Source organism: Ranitomeya variabilis, chromosome 2, assembly GCF_051348905.1.
Source record: "Ranitomeya variabilis isolate aRanVar5 chromosome 2, aRanVar5.hap1, whole genome shotgun sequence".
In the NCBI taxonomy this organism is placed as follows: Eukaryota; Metazoa; Chordata; class Amphibia; order Anura; family Dendrobatidae; genus Ranitomeya; species Ranitomeya variabilis.
In genome coordinates this window covers 186,223,649-186,244,208 of record NC_135233.1, presented here as the reverse complement: position 1 = coordinate 186,244,208, position 20,560 = coordinate 186,223,649, and the positions used below count along the sequence as shown (strand labels likewise).

Below are 20,560 nucleotides of genomic sequence, written 5' to 3'. Positions count from 1 at the left end.
GAAGGCTGCGGTATTTCATGGCTTGGCAGACAATCCCTGCACCGTGATTGGGTCTCTAAAGTCCACCAAAAATGCTGGGTGGAGACACCAGTTACTGCCGAAGAATCCCAGAAATGCTCGGTGCTCGCCAAGTACACCGAGCATAGTGTACTCGGTGTACTCGGGCGAGCACCTTCGCTCATCACTATTACTGATTGATTTTTCTCTTTCTTGTGTATTTGTTGATCGAAGCCTTTAGTGGACTTATTATCCGTGATGCTTGTGACAGAATAGAGATATCTTTAGATAATACAATCCAATCTAGGAGATAGGGTTGGAATAATCTTCTCCAATATTTCATATGTTAGCCTCAGCTTTAATTTTGAGGCTTATTAAATGATAGAATGAGTGATATTTTCCAATGTCTTGGAGTTATGTCCCACTCTAGAGAAGCTTTTTTGTTCTGTAGCATTGTGGAATTCTTTAGAACATCGGGATTGCAGCCATTCCGCCTCGCAAATGCCCAGGGTACACGCCTCGGTGCTGCCGAGACCCGTTTTTTACTGCCATGTGTGATAAATACAACGCGCACATGAGCTCCGTGCTATGCAGATCCCTGTCTACAGATGGTGACTGTGTCCTTGATGGGACGATAATCTGGTTGGGCTTCTTCAGGCCTGCGCATTACACTGTAGAACGCCGATGATGACGTGGTTCCTTGACAAACAGGATGTGGTCATTGGATGGAAATGAGATTTGTAGACTACCACTTCTCTATTATGAACATGTCTGTCCACACTTCATATCATCCTGATTCCGCACTGTCTGACGCCTGTATTGTAGCTATTCCTGACATTATATATAGTCCTTATTTTTTGTATATTACATCAACTAATTATGTAGACTGATACCCCCGATGAAATGTGGGCGCTGACATGATGCTTGAGAGGCTCACACTGGGAGCAGATGGACACAGCACTGCTGCTGCGGGGTCACGTGGACACAGCACTGCTGCTGCGGGGGCACGTGGACACAGCACTGCTGCTGCGGGGGCACGTGGACACAGCACTGCTGCTGCGGGGGCACGTGGACACAGCACTGCTGCTGCGGGGGCACGTGGACACAGCACTGCTGCTGCGGGGGCACGTGGACACAGCACTGCTGCTGCGGGGGCACGTGGACACAGCACTGCTGCTGCGGGGGCACGTGGACACAGCACTGCTGCTGCGGGGGCACGTGGACACAGCACTGCTGCTGCGGGGGCACGTGGACACAGCACTGCTGCTGCGGGGGCACGTGGACACAGCACTGCTGCTGCGGGGGCACGTGGACACAGCACTGCTGCTGCGGGGGCACGTGGACACAGCACTGCTGCTGCGGGGGCACGTGGACACAGCACTGCTGCTGCGGGGGCACGTGGACACAGCACTGCTGCTGCGGGGGCACGTGGACACAGCACTGCTGCTGCGGGGGCACGTGGACACAGCACTGCTGCTGCGGGGGCACGTGGACACAGCACTGCTGCTGCGGGGGCACGTGGACACAGCACTGCTGCTGCGGGGGCACGTGGACACAGCACTGCTGCTGCGGGGGCACGTGGACACAGCACTGCTGCTGCGGGGGCACGTGGACACAGCACTGCTGCTGCGGGGGCACGTGGACACAGCACTGCTGCTGCGGGGGCACGTGGACACAGCACTGCTGCTGCGGGGGCACGTGGACACAGCACTGCTGCTGCGGGGGCACGTGGACACAGCACTGCTGCTGCGGGGGCACGTGGACACAGCACTGCTGCTGCGGGGGCACGTGGACACAGCACTGCTGCTGCGGGGGCACGTGGACACAGCACTGCTGCTGCGGGGGCACGTGGACACAGCACTGCTGCTGCGGGGGCACGTGGACACAGCACTGCTGCTGCGGGCGCACGTGGACACAGCACTGCTGCTGCGGGCGCACGTGGACACAGCACTGCTGCTGCGGGCGCACGTGGACACAGCACTGCTGCTGCGGGGGCACGTGGACACAGCACTGCTGCATCTATCTAATGTAATGTAGGAATAATACCGTCCAGCAGTGCACTGGACACATCTGTACACAGCTAGCACTGACAGAAAAAGAGTGTCGTCAGCAGCAGCCCAGGTGCGTGTTACCGGTGGCCGTGTGTCACAGGTGGCCAGCGTCCCCAGTGGCGAGCCCAGGATAAGGACCCCTCCCCCGTAGCCGCTCACGACAGGCTACGGCTGACACACACTATGACGCGCCGCCGCCTCTCTGCGCATGTCCCTAGTAACAGATCGCTGCTCCTGCAGTCACAGACATTGTCATCACCGCTGCCCTCTTCCCTCATCACGGTCCCGGTAACCGCGGACAGCACTCACCCGCCGCGGCACCTTGGTGTGAACACTGTCGCACAGCTGTGCGTATTCGGGGCTGTAGATGTAGACCGGATGGGAACAGTCCGCCATGCCGCCCAGCCGTGCACAGCACTGGGGAATACTCCCTGTAGAGGCTAAATCCAAGTGGCCAAAAACGCTCTGCTGACGTCATGCCATGTGACCCTGTGTGGTAGTGATGTCACAGGAAGGGGCGGCGCCTCTTTAGCCATACTGCGGAGCTGACATGCTTGAGCCCAGGCTGTGTGGGCTCCTCCAGGTCCTGACTGCAGCCCGTACGGGTTACTAAAGTGTGACTGTGACTCGTATGGGAGGAGCAGTCAGGAGAGAAGGGGATGTGGACTGTAAGGGGATGTGGACTGTAAGGGGATGTGGACTGTAAGGGGATGTGGACTGTAAGGGGATGTGGACTGTAAGGGGATGTGCACAGGTAGGAATGGTCCACTGCAGATTTTTCCACAGTGGATTTGATAAATCCGCAGGGCGAAAACACTGCGTTTTTCCTGCGGATTTATTGCGGATTCAACTGCGGTTTTACACCTGCGGTTTTCTATTATGGAGCAGGTGTAAAACCGCTGCTGATTCCGCACAAAGAATTGACATGCTGCGGAATGTAAACCGCTGCGTTTCCGCGCGGTTTTTTCCGCAGCATGTGCACTGCGGATTGCTCTTCCCATAGGTTTACATTGTACTGTAAACGCATGGGAAACTGCTGCGGCCCCGCAGCAAAATCCGCAACGTGTGAACATACAACACCTACAAATATGATACACAAACTAAAGAATTTTTGTAAAAATTATAGTTTATTGTTTACATAATAATCAAACATTAAAATCGGAACAGACCACCAGGTGGCAATAAAGTGCAAGATTCTATCAGAAGGTACGGGTATTAGAAATGTATATCAAATTGATAATAAAAAAATATATATATGAAAAATGATCACTATTGTTATTTAATTTCATGCAACATATCAAAAATTGATTATATGTAAGTAAAAGGCTAAAGTGCACTCAGTATTCACATTTCTGGCTTTAAAGTGCATATATCAGGTAAGTACCCAGAATAAAGTGAGCGCTGTGCATAAGTATTATATTGCCCTACACAATTAATAAATAAAGTAATAATAAATATAAGGATGGGGAATAACAAGTAAAGTAAAGCCTAATAATTACACAGTGCACCAATTTAGTGCATCCAACATGATTGTAATGAAATATATTGTTGCCATGATCTTACATACCCCAGTGATAGACCCGCACAGCCCAACGCGTGTTTCGCTCCAGCTTTAACGAGGGAGACTGAAGGTGAGCCCGTTGCATTATAATTTATATACAGAGGAGCCAATCAGTAAAGTGCATTGTGCAAGTGAACGAATAGACGGCTGTATATAAATTATAATGCAACGGGCTCACCTTCAGTCTCCCTCGTTAAAGCTGGAGCGAAACACGCGTTGGGCTGTGCGGGTCTATCACTGGGGTATGTAAGATCATGGCAACAATATATTTCATTACAATCATGTTGGATGCACTAAATTGGTGCACTGTGTAATTATTAGGCTTTACTTTACTTGTTATTCCCCATCCTTATATTTATTATTACTTTATTTATTGTGTAGGGCAATATAATACTTATGCACAGCGCTCACTTTATTCTGGTTACTTACCTGATATATGCACTTTAAAGCCAGAAATGTGAATACTGAGTGCACTTTAGCCTTTTACTTACATATAATCAATTTTTGATATGTTGCATGAAATTAAATAATAATAGTGATAATTTTTCATATATATATTTTTTATTATCAATTTGATATACATTTCTAATACCCATACCTTCTGATAGAATCTTGCACTTTATTGCCACCTGGTGGTCTGTTCCCTGATTTTAATGTTTGATTATTATGTAAACAATAAACTATAATTCATACAAAAATTCTTTAGTTTGTGTATCATATTTGTAGGTGTTGCATGCTTTGACAGATACATGACTGTGTATATATATATATATATATATATATATATATATATATATATATATATATATATATATATATATATATATATATATATATATAGCTTGGTTCATTAACGTGTGAACATAGCCTTAGTAAATGCATGTGAGTACTGGAGAAATGGTGCAGACAAGCAAAGGAAAGGGTGGATGGGAAAAGAAACCAAAAGGGCTTCCTATTGTTAATCCTTAAAGGGAACCTACCACCCCGTTTTTTAAAAATTAGATAAAAATAGTGTGAAATAGGGGCAGAGCTGGGCTTTACATTAGGGCCTTTTCGGTGCCTTTACACCCCCGTTAGGCTGCCCAAATACCTTTGTGAAGTGGCCGTTTTCTGCTGTCACTCAAGTGGGTCAGGTCGGATGGGCGTGGTCACAGCGCTGTTTGTCCCCCAGGATCCTGCTCATCATTACGTTGGTGGCGTAGTGGTGTGCGCATGTCCAAAGAAGATCCACTGCCCAGGAGATGAATAACGGCGCGGTCTTCGCTATTCAGCCGTTTACCGGTGGGCGCGGCCATCTTTCCTGTGGCCGCGCCTGCGCAGATGGAGCGCTCTGCTGCCCGGGACTTCAGGAAAATGGCCGCCGCGATCTCCATCTGCGCACGCGCGGCATCCCGCGGCCATTTTCCTGAAGCCCCGTGCAGCAGAGCACTCCATCTGCGCACACGCGGCCTCAGGAAGATGGCCGCCCCCACCGATCACCAGGGGAATAGCGCAGATCGCGCTCTTTTCCCTCAGCTGCGCAGTGGATTCGGCAGCTGGACATGCGCAAACCACTACGCCACCAACGGACAGATAAGCAAGATCTGGGGGAAGAAACAGCAATGTCACCACACTCATCCGACCAGACCAGCGTGAGTGACAGCCCAAAACGGCGACTTTACAAAGATATTTCGGCAGCATAGCTGGGGAATAAAGGCACAAAAAAGACACTAATGTAAAGCCCAGCTCTGCCCCTATTTAACGCTATTTTTATCTCATCTTTAAAAAACGGGGTGACAGGTTCCCTTTAAGGACAGGAACACTACAGGGAGGAGGATGGACGGCGTCAGCTGTTGCTGCTGAGGATAGGGCAAGTACTATAAAGTGATTTTAGGCAAAACCTGTGGCGACATCTACTGAAGTTACAGCTCCAATCATATAGAGTTCAATGGATGCACACGGAATCCGTTTTCATCTCCATTGACTTTCAGTGGTGACGGATGGGACTTGTGCATTCAGTTGGCACCGTTTTCCAATGGATCCGTGTGTCTGCATATTTTACCAGATGCACAAAAACGCAACTTGTTGCAGGTTTGTGTCGTCTGAAAAACACGCAGGCACAGGGACATGCACGGATCCGTGGCTACACGTCTGGAATTAACATGGAGCACGGATCCAGGACAGCACAGATCCCTTATTTGTGCTTCCATGTGCAGGGATCCATTATGCGGAACTGAGCATGCCGGGAAGCAAGGGATGTGCTGATGAAACTGTATGGGAACAGTATGCAGACATAATGTAGACTATACATGCTGTGCTGTCAGTGAACGGCCTCACTAGAAGGGCTTGTGCCCTATGTTATAGTGTGCTAATGTTAATAAAATGTATTGGGAGCATACATATAACATGGGGGCTCCTGGTTAGGGGCTGCAGGGGTGGGTCTGCTTTCACACTAGCGCTTTGCTACAGTGCGTTGTGATGTAACCAGAAACACATGGGCTACTTGCACACTGAACAAGTCTGTAGGAACCTGTTCAGACCACCAGAAAACTTGAAGACACAAAAAAGCACAGTGAGGTCAAAAATACTCTGTTGTAAAAAAAATCACAGTAATAAGCAAGTGCTAGTCAAAAGATGTAAAGAAAACAGGGTATTTAGTTGATACGTTTTTTTGCAAAAAAATGTATACTAAGCTGCTCCACCAAATCGCCAAGGTATACCCTTATAGAGCAGTCCTAACTAATGTATGCAATCCCTATCTGATGTATTTAAAACCTGATTATCTGTATAGTACCTGTATAAGCAGGGTTCAGAGAGAAAAAAATATACATGTGGACATGCAGGATGGAACAGCTTAAATGCAAATGACCCACAGAGGAGTGGTGGACTCCCCAGTCTTGTAGAAACAAGAGAACAATTATAGAACCAGAAACACATGGGCTACTTGCACACTGAACAAGTCTGTAGGAACCTGTTCAGACCACCAGAAAACTTGAAGACACAAAAAAGCACAGTGAGGTCAAAAATACTCTGTTGTAAAAAAAATCACAGTAATAAGCAATCTATAAGGGTATACCTTGGCGATTTGGTATACCCTTATAGAGTATTTTTGACCTCACTGTGCTTTTTTGTGTCTTCAAGTGCGTTGTGATGTGTAGCAATCCTGACGCATCCCGATCCAGATTGCATCCCTATACTTAACCCCTTCCCGACCTGTGACACAGCGTATGCGTCATGAAAGTCGGTGCCAATCCGACCTGTGACGCATATGCTGTGTCACAGAATGATTGCGTCCCTTCAGATCGGGTGAAAGGGTTAACTCCAATGTTACCCGACCTGCAGGGACAGGGGGAGTGGTACTTCAGCCCAGGGGGGTGGCTTCGCCCCCCGTGGCTACGATTGCTCTGATTGGCTGTTGAAAGTGCAACAGCCAATCAGAGCAATTTGTAATATTCCACCTATGAAAAGTGGTGAAATATTACAATCCAGCCATGGCCGATGCTGCAATATCATCGGCCATGGCTGGAAACCCTGATCTGCCCCACCGCCACCGATCTCCTCCCCACTCCTCTGTCCTGTGCTCCGCTCCCCCGACCTCCTGTCTGCTCCCCCCGTGCTCAGATCCCACCCCCCGTGCTCCTATCCCCCCCCCCCCGTGCTCTGATTCCCCCCCCCCCATACTTACCGAGCCTCCCGGTGTCCGTCCGTCTTCTCCATGGGTGCCGCCATCTTCCAAAATGGGCGCATGCGCAGTGCGCCCGCCGAATCTGCCGGCCAGCAGATTCATTCCAGGTACATTTTGATAGGTTTTATCACAGTGATCAAAATAAAAAAAGTAAATGAACCCCCCCTCCTTTATCACCCCCATAGGTAGGGACAATAATAAAATAAAGAAAATATATATATTTTTTTCCACTAGGGTTAGGGTTAGAACTAGGATTAGGGCTAGAGTTAGGGTTAGAATTAGGCTATGTGCACACGGTGCGGATTTGGCTGCGGATCCGCAGCGGATTGGCCGCTGCGGATTCGTAGCAGTGTTCCATCAGGTTTACAATACCATGTAAACCTATGGAAAACCAAATCCGCTGTGCTCATGGTGCGGAAAATACCGCGCGGAAACGCTGCATTGTATTTTCCGCAGCAAGTCAATTCTTTGTGCGGATTCCGCAGCGTTTTACACCTGTTCCTCAATAGGAATCCGCAGGTGAAATCCGCACAAAAAACACTGGAAATCCGCAGGTAAAACGCAGTGCCGTTTACCTGCGGATTTTTCAAAAATGGTGCGGAAAAATCTCACACAAATCCACAAAGTGGGCACATAGCCTTAGGGTTAGGGTTGGAATTAGAGTTAGGGTTGGAATTAGGGCTAGGGTTGGAAATAGGGTCAAGATTAGGCTTGTGGTTAGGGTTATGGTTAGGGGTGTGTTGGGGTTAAAGTTGGGGTTAGGGTTGGGATTAGGGTTACAGGTGTGTTGGGGTTAGGGTTGTGGTTAGGGGTGTGTTGGGGTTAGGGTTGTGATTAGGGTTATGGCTAGAGTTGGGATTAGGGTTAGGGGTGTGTTGGAGTTAGAATTGAGGGGTTTCCACTGTTTATGCACATCAGGAGTCTCCAAACGCAACATGGCGCCACCATTGATTCCAGCGTTCAAAAAGTCAAATGGTGCTCCCTCCCTTCCGAGCTCTGACGTGCGCCCAAACAGTGGTTTCCCCCAAAATATGGGGTACCAGCATACTCAGGAAAAACTGGGCAACAACTACTGGGGTCCAATTTCTCCTGTTACCCTTGCGAAAATAAAAAATTGCTTGCTAAATCATCATTTTTTGAGGAAAGAAAAATAATTTTTTATTTTCACGGCTCTGCGTTGTAAACTTCTGTGAAGCACTTGGGGGTTCAAAGTGCTCACCACACATCTAGATTAGTTCCATGGGAGGTCTAGTTTCCAAAATGGGGTCACTTGTGGGGGGTTTCAACTGTTTAGGCACATCAGGGGCTCTGCAAACGTAACATGATGCCCGCAGACCATTCCATCAAAGTCTGCATTCCAAAACATCACTACTTCCCTTCCGAGCCCCGACGTGTGCCCAAACAGTGGTTCCCCCCCACATATGGGGTACCAGCATACTCAGGACAAACTGGGCAGCAACTATTGGGGTCCAATTTCTCCTGTTACTCTTGTGAAAATAAAAAATTGCGGGCTTAAAAATAATTTTTGAGGAAAGAAAAATGATTTTTTATTTTCACAGCTCTGCGTTATAAACTTTTTTGAAGCACTTGGGGGTTTAGAGTGGTCACCGCACATCTAGATTAGTTCCATGGGAGGTCTAGTTTTCAAAATGGGGTCACTTGTGGGGGAGCTCCAATGTTTAAGCACACAGGGGCTCTCCAAACGCGACATGGTGTCCGCTAACGATTGGAGCTAATTTTTAATTCAAAAAGTCAAATGGCGCTCCTTCCCTTCCGAGCCCTGCCGTGTGCCCAAACAGTGGTTTACCCCCACATGTGAGGTATCAGTGTACTCAGGAGAAATTGCCCAATAAATTTTAGGATCCATTTTATCCTGCTGCCTTGTGGAAATGAACAAATTGAGGCTAAAGAAATTTTTTGTGAAAAGAAAAAAAAAAAAAAGTACATTTTCATATTTACGGATCAATTAGTGAAGCACCTGGGGGTTCAAAGTGCTCACTATGCATCTAGATAAGTTCCTTGGGGGGTCTAGTTTCTAAAATGGGGTCACTTGTGGGGGAGCTCCAATCTTTAGGTAAACGGGCTCTCCAAACACGACATGGTGTCCGCTAATGATTGGAGCTAATTTTTCATTCAAAAGTCAAATGCCGCTCCTTCCCTTCCGAGCCTTGCCGTGTGCACAAACCGTGGTTTGTAACCACATGTAGGTATCGGTGTACGGAGGAGAAATTGCCCAACACATTTTAGGATCCATTTTATGTTGCCCATGTGAAAATGAAAAAATTGAGGCTAAAAGAAATTTTTTGTGAAAAAAAAAAGTACTTTTTCGTTTTTACGGATCAATTTGTGAAGCACCCGGGGGTTCTTAAGTGCTCACTATGCATCCAGATAAGCTCCTTGGGGGGTCTAGTTTCCAAAATGGGGTCACTTGTGGGGGAGCTCCAATGCTAAGGCACACAGGGGTTCTCCAAACGCGACATGGTGTCCGCTAAAGATTGGAGCCAATTTTTCATTGAAAAAGTCAAATTGCGCTCCTTCCCTTCCGAGCCCTGCCGTGCGCCCAACCAGTGGTTCCCCCCCACATATGGAGTATCGGCGTACTCCAGATAAATTGTACAATAACTTTTGGGGTCCAGTTTCTGTTTTTACCCTTGGGAAAATAAAAAACGGTAATTAGTTCTTACCGGTAATTGTATTTCCAGGAATCCACCTGACAGCACCATTTGAGGACGTCCTTCTTACCCTCAGTGGGACAGGAACAACAAGCGGTTAAAAGGACCCTCCCCACTCCACCCACCAGTGATTTTCTAAGTACCACATCTGGATGGATGCAAAAAGAGTTTATTAACAGTTATACACCAATGTTACATCACATTAGTTAATAGTATAAACTTGCAGTGGGAGGGAACTAGTAGTGCTGTCAGGTGGATTCCTGGAAATACAATTACCGGTAAGAACTAATTACCGTTTTCCAGTTCACCACCTGACAGCACCATTGGAGAAATACCAAAGGATGTTTAACTAGGGTGGGACTACTGCATGTAATACTTTTCTACCAAAGGCTAACTGATCTGATGCGACATTTAACTTATAGTGTCTAGCAAAGGTAGAAAGACTGGTCCAAGTCGCCGCTCTACAGATTTGCTCAGCTGAGGCTCCCCCCTTCTCTGCCCATGATGTAGAGATAGCTCGGGTTGAATGGGCTCTAAGAATATCCGGGGGATCTTTCCCTTGGTCTGTATATGCTAGGTTTATCATGGTTTTGATCCACCTAGCAATGGTTGATTTTGCTGCCTTACAACCCCTATTTGGGCCACTGTACTGTACAAACAAGTTAGTGTCCTGTCTCCAACTTTCCGTCGCCACCAGATATTTTAGAACAGTCTCCCTAACGTCAAGGTTATGGTAGACCCCTTCCTTTGCGTTTCTAGGGTGTTGGCAGAATGAAGGAAGGATTATCTCCTGATTTATATTGGTTGAGGAAACTACCTTGGGGAGGAAAGCTGGGTTAAGTCTTAAGACTATCCTGTCGTCAAAGATCTGAAGATATGGGTTCTGGATGGAAAGAGCCTGCATCTCTCCCAGCCTTTTAGCTGATGTGATGGCAATCAGGAAGGCGGTTGACCGCGCTGTACTCCTCACTGAGGCCAGCGCTGCTGCCGGCGCCATTCTCCCACGCTGGCCGCGACCGGAAGTGACGCGGCCGGAAGTGATGCAGCCGCTGGACCCGGAAGTGGCCGCTTGGAAGCGGTCTCTGGTGAAGCTGCGTCCGCACGCTGGAGCTGGTCGCGTGCTGGAAGCGACCACCGCCCTGACTCCCCGGCAGACAGGCACCCGGACCAAGAGCCCCCATACGGAGGAAGCGGACCCGACCCCAGGAGCAGCGCTACACTGGGGAGGCTGAGGGACCCCCCACAGCAGGTATCAGCCGCAGATGTCTTGCGGCAGGGAAGGGAAAGGCTGGGCCCCCCGATCCCCACCATATGCACAGCACCGTCGGAGGATACGCTTGCCGTTCCTATCTGCAGTGGGACAGGAAAAACACTGGTGGGTGGAGTGGGGAGGGTCCTTTTAACCGCTTGTTGTTCCTGTCCCACTGAGGGTAAGAAGGACGTCCTCCAATGGTGCTGTCAGGTGGTGAACTGGAAAAATTGTTGCTAAAAGATCATTTTTGTGACTAAAAAGTTAAATGTTCATTTTTTCCTTCCATGTTGCTTCTGCTGCTGTGAAGCACCTGAAGAGTTAATAAACTTTTTGAGGCCTGTTTCACACGTCAGTGGCTCCTGTACGTGTGGTGACAGTTTTCTCACGTACCAGAGACACTGACTCACGTAGACACATTAAAATCAATGTGTCTCTGTACATGTCAGCGTGTTTTCACGGACCGTGTGTCAGTAAACACGTACCGCACATGGATGCTGTCCGTATGCCACCCGTATGCCGACTGAGGACCACACAGACAGTGCAGGAGACAGCGCTAGAGTTAAGCGCTGTCCCCAGCGTGTGGTGCTGAAGCCGGCATTCATTCCTTCTCTCCAGCAGCGTTCGCTGGAGAGAAGGAATGAAAAATCATGTTTTTTTTATTTTTTTTGTCTTGAAAATAAAGTTCCTTGTCACCTGCCGCCTCCCACCCCCTGTGCGCCCGCCCGCTGGCATTAAAATACTCACCCAGCTCCCGCGATGCTTCCTCTCAGCGCCGCAGCTTGTCCTGTATGAGCGGTCACGTGGTACCGCTCATTACAGCGATGAATATGCGGCTCCACATTTCATAGGATTCAGTGCGGATTTTTCCACACCATTAGCACAGGTTTTTTGTTCCCCAATTGATTTACATTCTACTGTAAATCACATTGCGGAACTGCAGCGTTTCTGCGTGGAAAAATCCGCTGAGTATCCGCCCCAATTCCGCATCGTGTGCACACAGCCTAAGGCTACTTTCACAGCGTCGTGCACTGCACGTCGCTATGCGTCGTTTTGAAGAAAAAACGCATCCTGCAAAAGTGCTTGCAGAATGCATTTTTTCTCCATTGACTTGCATTAGCGACGCAGTGCGACGCATTGCCACACGTCGCAACCGTCGTGCGACGGTTGCGTCGGACCGTCGCCACCTAAAAACGTTGCATGTAACGTTTTTTGGTGCGTCGTCTGCAGCATTTCTGACCGCGCATGCGCGGCTGGAACTCCGCCCCCGCCTCCCCGCTCCTCACAATGGGGCAGCGGATGCGCTGAAAAACAGCATCCGCTGCCCCCCGTTGTGCGGCGCTTCCACACTGTGCGTCGGTGCGCTGCAATGTCGCATAGCGACGTGCGACTAGCATAGGCTAGTGTGAAAGTAGCCTAAGACTACAACCGAGTAGCAGGGGCCCTGTCCACAAGAGCTGACAATCTGCGGAAACAGCAACACTAAAAAAAAAGTCTTTACTGCTTCACTAGATACTTATACAGGTGTATAATGAGGCTCTCCCTTTACAAGCAAAGACCTGGAACGATGACAGTGTAACGAATTTCTATTTAAAAAAAAAAAAAAAGCTGGTTCCTGAGTGGAAAGAGCCGCCTCTTCATGGTGAGCTGAGCCGGACTGCCCATCACTGACTGAAGGAGGTTCCGCCCCTTCCCGTGACATCCTCTTTACCTCAAGAAATCAACTCCGCTCTAGTCGTTACCGCACGTCATGTGCTACTGAAGCTAAAATGGAGGCACAGGGAGCTGTGCGGGCGGAGAAGCGTTGGGACTCCGGCTCTGAGCAACCGGCTGACGAGCAGGAAGAGAAGCTGCAGCTCCTAAGAGGTGTGTGTGCAGTGAGTCCTGTGTGCAGTGAGTCCTGTGTGCAGTGAGTCCTGTGTGCAGTGAGTCCTGTGTGCAGTGAGTCCTGTGTGCAGTGAGTCCTGTGTGCAGTGAGTCCTGTGTGCAGTGAGTCCTGTGTGCAGTGAGTCCTGTGTGCAGTGAGTCCTGTGTGCAGTGAGTCCTGTGTGCAGTGAGTCCTGTGTGCAGTGAGTCCTGTGTGCAGTGAGTCCTGTGTGCAGTGCAGCAGGAGACTAGCAGTGAGCTGACATTCAGCTGCTAATAATGGCTTGTGAGCCTGTCAGAGACCGCCCCCTGTGAGGCGGTCGCACCCCTGATATAACCATGTGGGATTGAGCTGCCCACCCGTCTCACACAGTGTAACCTGGAAGCGAATAGAGTCTGAATAAAATACATGCCTGTTTTCTAATAATGTGCTAGTGAGACATAACGTGGCCACAGTACAGAACATAATACACTTAGTTCATTGACTATTCTCCTCAGCAGCAGGCTTCTGTCAGAGCCCACCACGGCAGCCAGACTCACCAGCCCCCCAATGGTATTTTCTGACAAGTTGTTCTGGTGCCCGTTATCAAGTGGTTTTCCGACAATACATACAGGAGGCAATGTGACATCTGTCTCCAAAAGACCACAGCGCTGTGTACAAAATCTTTACTAAATATCACTGTAACCAGCTGCAGCATATTGAACAAATCACAAAGGCAGTGAGAAATGGCATGAAAACACCTCCAGGGTGTGTGCGTGCGTGCGTGCGTGCGTGCGTGCGTGCGTGCGTGCGTGCGCATAAAACGGCTTTGGAAAGATCCGAGTACAGGGGACACCCCAGCTGAGCTGGCATTGTGTCCTAGCATATAGTAGGACTATGGATGGACTACCACCGATTAGATATTGATGGCATGTCCAACCCTTCTACCTTTATTCTAGGGATCCACAACCTGCAGCCCAGGGGCCGTATATGGCCCATAATGACTTTCTGTGTTGGCCCAGCCATTTTGTCACAGACTTGCTTGTCTGCACGTGGCAGCCTATATGTAGAGTAACTGATATCAGGGGAAAATGGTACGCAGTCATCTAGGTGTCACCCATAAATATTACAAGAATAAGGATGATCCATTTGACACTCCAGAAAGATGTAAAACAAATAAAATGTGGTTGTCTATGTTTATAGCTTTCAATTTTAGTTATAATTAAAAGGGCTGTCCACTACTCCGACAATCATTTCTGAATCCTTGCTTCCCTCCAGGTAAATAACCCATTTATACTGATCTCCCTTGCTGTTCCAGTCGTGTCGGCATTAAAGGGAACTTGTCACCCCCCCCCCAGGCGTTTGTAACTAAAAGAGCCACCTTGTGCTGCACTGATGCTGCATTCTGACAAGGTGGCTCTTTTAGTTTGGGTCCATGGCACTGCTGCAATAATCGCTTTTGAAGTTTGTCCCTGATACCTGTGAAATCGTCCCGGGGGCAGGTCTTTCCCCCCCCGAATCCAGTCTCCTTTCAGCCGTCAATCATGGCCTCTGCGTGCCGGGCGCCGCCTCCTCTCCTTCATTGGCGACCCCGGCGCCTGCGCTGCCCTTCGAACTTACAGCGCAGGCGCCTGGGACGTTAATGAAGGAGAGGAGGCGGCGCCCAGCGTGCAGAGGCCATGATTGATGGCTGTGAGACGTCTGGATTCGGGGAAGAAAGACCTGCCCCCGAGACGATTTCACAGGTATGAGGGACAAACTTCAAAAGCGATTATTGCAGCTTTTGTTACAAACGCCTGGGGGGATGATGGGTTCCCTTTAACTCTCCTGGGGATCATGTGACATTATGTCATGAGGTCCCTGAGGCCAATCGGCTCTCGCTTCACATAACGAAGTCATGCGAGCCCTGGAAAGAGCCAGTGCCGCTGGAGTGGCACTGGAGGTGAGTATAAGTGTTATTATTTTACTGAGTGGGGAACATAGGGATTCAGAAGAGGTTGTCCGAGTAGTGGACAGCCGCTTTAAATTTACAACAGGGAGAGTCACATACGACCATGGCTTCCTCCTTTTATGGAGTTTAAACTCCATTAGATGGGGACTTCAAAATTTGTGTCTGGCCAGAGCTTATTTTAAGGCCATGCTCACACTAGTGTATATTCTCTCACGCAAGAGGATGGGGCTGGTTATACTAATGACGCTCAGCTCAAGCTGTCAGAATTTGAACAGAGTGTCATATTAGAGTGGTACAATTCTCTCGCATGACAGAATTATATCATGGGTGCGGAGAAGATGGAGAGCTTAATTTCTCCATCTCCATTGTCTCTGGGTGCGTACATCGGACTGCACTCCATTGTTTTACATGCACCCATAGACTTGTACAATTGTGCGTGGTCTGATTTGCAGAGACACTTGCAGCATGCTGTGATTGTTTTCCAAGGCCCCTTTTACACCAGGTTTTTGCCCTCAGGCTAAATCTGGCGTCAAGCCGGAGCAACAGATCCGGCACAAATTGTGGAAAACTGATGCGACGGATCCGGTTTTTCGCCGGAACCATCTAGCGGATCCAGCTAAAAACCGGATCCGTCCCATCTGTTTTGCATCCGTTTCATCCGTTTTTTAATCCGTTTTACAACGGATCCGGTTTTTAGAAACTCCCATGGGAGGCTACCAAGCGTGATTTATTTACTGAAAACCCATATATGCAGTGTTCCTACAGCCCATCTTTGCCAGATTGTAGAGGAGCAAGTTGCAAAGATGGAAGGCGTGATGGCAAACATTCTGAAAATCTGTGGATTTCACTTTTGAGGCAAATCATTTGAAAGCGATTTTTCTGGAGAAGGCGCGAGAGAGACAGCAGTGCATCATGTGTCAGTATTTTTGGATTCGCCCAATAACAGCATAGAGAATGACGCGTGGGGTTCTTTCTACTTTATACATGGAGTTATGAGGAAACCCCGAGAAGTTTTTCAGATACGTGCGGATGAAAGCAGAGAACTTCGACTTGTTGTTGGAGCGGATTGGACACCTCATAGCAAGAAGTGATACATATTGCCTCTTCTCAGTTTCACCACCGGAGCATCTGATTGTGACTCTTCGGTAAGCCATTTTTATTGTTTCTCCTGCTGTTAAAGCACACTTATAACTGTAATGTTGTTGCTGGTATTTTGTACTAATTTTTGTCTTGCTTTTTTTCACAGATTCCTTGCAACTGGAGAATCCCTTTCGTTACTACATTTTCAGTTCAGACTTGGGATTTCTACAATATCGGGAATTGTGAAGCACACGTGCCATGCATTGTGGGGCTCTCTACATGGCGAGCTTATACCGCATCCCACAACGGAGAGTTGGCTGGAGATTGCCGAAAAATTCCAACAAATTTGTCAGTTTCCCCATTGCTTGGGTGCAGTGGACGGGAAACATTTCTGCGTTGTGAAACCTGTTGCATCTGGATCTGAATTTTTTTTAACTACAAAAAATATTTCTCATTGTGCCCATGGCCATCGCAGACGCAGAATACAAATTTATAGCTGTCGATATTGGGGCCTATGGCCGCTCCAATGATTCCCAAGTATTTAAAGTATCTGCAATGGGGCTTCATCTCTATGGAAACACATTCCAATTTCCACCACCAAGACCGCCGCCTGAAACCTCGGGGCTGCCAATGCCTTTTGTATGTGTTGGAGATGAAGCCTTCCACCCTCAGAACACCTGCTTAAGCCTTACTCAAGTAGTGGATTGACGCCAACTAAAAGAATTTTTAATTACCGACTAACACGAGCACGGAGAATGGTGGAGTGCGCTTTTGAGATTCTAACAGCAAAATGGCGAGTTCTGTTAACCGCTATCAACCTGAAGACTGACACTGTTTACAAGGTGGTTAAAGCTTGTGTGGTCCTGCACAATTTTGTTATATGCAAGGAACAGATTTACATTGACCACTTTGAAGAAACCACCTTGCCTGATTATCAGAACACTATTTATAGAAGTTCTGTGTCAGTTTCCAGAATGATGGACAAATTTGCTGAATACTTTATTTTACTTCAAGGAAGAGTAGACTGGCAGGGTGAGTGTGAAAAATTTGTCTTGGACCTTATTGCCCAAAGTATTTGACCTTCTTTTTATTTTTTTATTTTTTACCCAAAGTATTGTACCTGGTTGGGTTTTACCCAAAGTATTGTGCTTCTTTCACCCAAAGTATTTGACCTTATAATTTAATCAATGAAAGACAAAAATTTTAAAACCAAAAAACTGTTTTATTTACAAAATTTTCATAAATTTAAATAGTGTGTGGAGATAATACAGGAGGGGCTGTCAGATTGCGACACTTTGACAGTGGGAGTGTGGAGAGAGGATTGTGGTGGTGATGGATCAGGAGGAAGAACAGAAGGTGAAGGGGTGGAGAAAGAAATAGAACGTGTGGACATAAAAGCGGGAGTAGTGTTGGGATTTTGGATAGTTTGAGGGGTGGGGTGGAGGTATTGGGAGGCAGAAGAGGTGGTGGGTGGAGAAGAGGCTTGTGTTGGGGGCATGATGGGTGTGGAAGGAGACAGTGGGCAGGGAGTGAAGGCGCAGGTGATGTGGTTGGGAAGTGGTACGGGGCAGAGTGCTGGTATTGTATAGGAGGGGGAGGAGGGACAGTGGCTGGAGGGGGGCAGGTGGTGGAGGAACTACCGGGGCGGGTGGAGGGGATTGGGAGGTAACATGCGCTAGGGCAAACTGGCAGGCTTGCATTACATGCATCTGCTGATCAGGAGATAGCTTGTCTGTGCGCTCAAGTACTGCCTGGAAAAATTAGTAGTTTGGTGATTTTACTTGCATCTGAATGGATCCTATCCAGATGTATGTGCAACTCAAGAATACTGTTGTTGAGCAAATTAAGTCCTGCAGTCATTTGCTCAGACAAGTTTCAGACATTTGGATTTATATACTTAAACAAGTGTGAAACAACTTAAATTATGTCTAATATTCTAGGTTCTTCAAAGTAGCCACCTTTTGCTTTGATGACTGCTTTGCACACTCTTGGCAGTTTGGGCCTGGATTTCCCCCATATGAAAGATGTGATTTGAGAATTCAGACTTGTAAAGAAGAATTTAGGGATTAGCACCGCACTGTATTGAAGACAATAACAGAGCTTAGGGAGCAGTATCATTTTGATTAAGTTGACACGGCCGGCTACAGACAACGGAAGTTTGCTCCAAGCTGCAAATTTAGATTTAACTAATTCTAACAACGGGAATATATTAAGTTGTAGATCAGATCTACTACATCGAGAAATATGTATACCCAGGTATTTAAAGCTAGGTACAATAGGGAGGGAGGAAAGGGTCCCAAGGCCGGGTGTCGGAATATGGGAGAGAGACATCAATGCTGATTTGTCCCAATTTATGTATAGGCCTGAGTGTCTACTGAATTTGTCTACAGTAGCGATTACCTGCGGTAGTGTTACCTCCGCCTTATCCATAAATATCACCATGTCGTCAGCATATAGACCAATGGTGTCCACACGACCAGCTATATTTATGCCTTTAATGTCGGCAGAGGACCTTACACGTATCGCCAGAGCCTCTATTGCGAGGGCAAAGGGGGCCGGGGAGAGGGGACACCCCTGGTGGGTCCCTCTGTACAATGAAAAAGATTTAGAGATGGAGCCGTTAACAATTATACAGGCCTTGGGTTTCATATATAATAAACCTACCCACTTCAAGAATTTATCCCCAAAACCGTATTTTTAAAAAAATGCTAATAGGAAGGGCCACTCAAGAGAGTTAAAGGCTTTGGCCGCATCCAATGATGCCAGTGCCCAGGAGTTATCTTGTTCCAATGAGCTATATTGGACTACTGATTGGACCCGTCTGATGTTAATCGAAGTATTTTTACCCGGCATAATACCCGTTTGGTCTGGATGTATAAGGTCTAATATAATCGAATTTAGTCTTGTAGCTAGGATTTTAGTAAAGATTTTATAGTCTACATTTACTAGTGAGATAGGCCTATAAGATCCACACTCCAATGGGTCCTTCCCTTCCTTTTTGAGTACAATAATGTTTGCTTCGTAGAACGTGTCGGGCATAGAAGCCTCCTCCCACACCCCCCGAAACACCCTCAACAAAAGTGGTGCCAGTATATCATGATATTTCCTGTATAATTCAATGGGAAACCCGTCTGGGCCAGAGGCCATATCCATCAAAGCATGTTCAACCTCCTCCAGGGTTAACTCCGCGTCCATAAAGGCTCGCTGAGCCGAGGTCAGTAGGGGAAATGTTACATCCGATAAATAATCCAGGTTTTCCTGAATATCAAAGTCACACTTAGATGTATATAGCGACTTATAATAATCGTGAAAGCAGCGAAGTATCTCCTCAGTCGAGGACACCAATGATCCGTCTGGTGTTCGAATCTGTAGTATAGTATTGGAGACATTATGTTGGCGTACCAGAAAAGCCCAAAATTTGCTAGCCTGGTTTCCCAATTCAAAAAAGGATTGACGGGTAAAAAATAATTTACGCTTAGATTTAGTGTCTGTATGCTGAACATATAACCTCTGGGAAGTTAACCACTCAAGTCTATTACCATTAGTTGGATCAGATATATATGCAGACTCCGAATCTTTTAATCGTTGTTCCATCTCGTCATCCTCCCTCGAAGTCACCCTTTTTTATGTAAGATATTGTAGAAGATAGACACCCCCTTAGATATGCCTTAAGGGTATCCCAGAATAGATTAGTGTTTTGGGGTTCCGGGTGGGATAAAATAAAGCCATTCAACTGGTCCACAGTTCTATCATTGGAATCTATTAACTTAAGCCAAAATGGATTCAATTTCCACACTATGCCGCTATTTGAGTGTCCAAATTTAAGTTTAAGAATAACCGGGCTGTGTTCAGAAATTCCCCTATTGCCATGTTCAACCCTATCCACCCATCTTGCCAACCCTTCGGATCCAAATATATAATCCAGGCGAGAGAGGGAACGTCTGGTAGATGAGTGACAGGTATAACCTTTTACCCCCGGGTGGCGCGTTCTCCACATATCCAACCAACCACTACCCCTCCATAAATAAAGCCAATGGGGATGGAGTCTTGAGAGGAGAGTTCCCCCGCTATATCGTCACCCAGTCTCAGCCTATCCAAGTGGGCGTCCATGACCAGATTGAAATCTCCCATGCATATGACATTTGCATCCGGATAGCTTAGGGCGAAGCTCATTGCCATCCGTAGTATTAATAGATTAGCTGGAGGAGGGTTGTAAACACATAATATGACGTATTCACGAGAATTAATTAATGCGTGTACAAAGACGAATCGACCTTCAGAATCCCTCTTAGCCTCCCTCATCTCCCATCTAATGTCCCTGTGAATTAACAGTGAAACCCCTCTTGAATAATTAGTGTGGAACGCATGTGTGGACCACTGCACCCATGGTTTCTGTACACACCGGGCCGTGTCCCTAGTCAAATGTGTCTCAACCAACGCTACGATGTGTGGGTGATAGCGCTTGATCTGTGAAAATACCTTAATCTTT

General features: G+C 47.5%; 2 protein-coding genes across 6 annotated transcripts in view; one reads left to right on the top strand and one right to left on the bottom strand.

Annotated features, from left to right (window-relative positions):
• Window positions 1–2,631, bottom strand: part of HDAC8 (histone deacetylase 8) — a 110,147-nt gene extending 107,516 nt beyond the window's left edge. The window contains exon 1 of one of the 3 annotated variants that reach the window (XM_077283306.1): window positions 2,358–2,631. In XM_077283306.1, coding sequence (XP_077139421.1) covers window positions 2,358–2,444 — 87 coding nt within the window. In that variant the 5' untranslated portion in view covers window positions 2,445–2,631. The remainder of the gene's footprint in view (window positions 1–2,357) is intronic. The other 2 variants (XM_077283308.1, XM_077283310.1) reach the window with 2 other exon arrangements.
• Window positions 2,632–12,717: 10,086 nt separating this feature from the next.
• TMEM242 (transmembrane protein 242) overlaps window positions 12,718–20,560 on the top strand; it is a 62,625-nt gene continuing 54,782 nt past the window's right edge. The window contains exon 1 of one of the 3 annotated variants that reach the window (XM_077283305.1): window positions 12,718–13,060. In XM_077283305.1, the coding sequence (XP_077139420.1) occupies window positions 12,964–13,060 (97 nt within the window). In that variant the 5' untranslated portion in view covers window positions 12,718–12,963. The remainder of the gene's footprint in view (window positions 13,061–20,560) is intronic. The other 2 variants (XM_077283304.1, XM_077283303.1) reach the window with 2 other exon arrangements.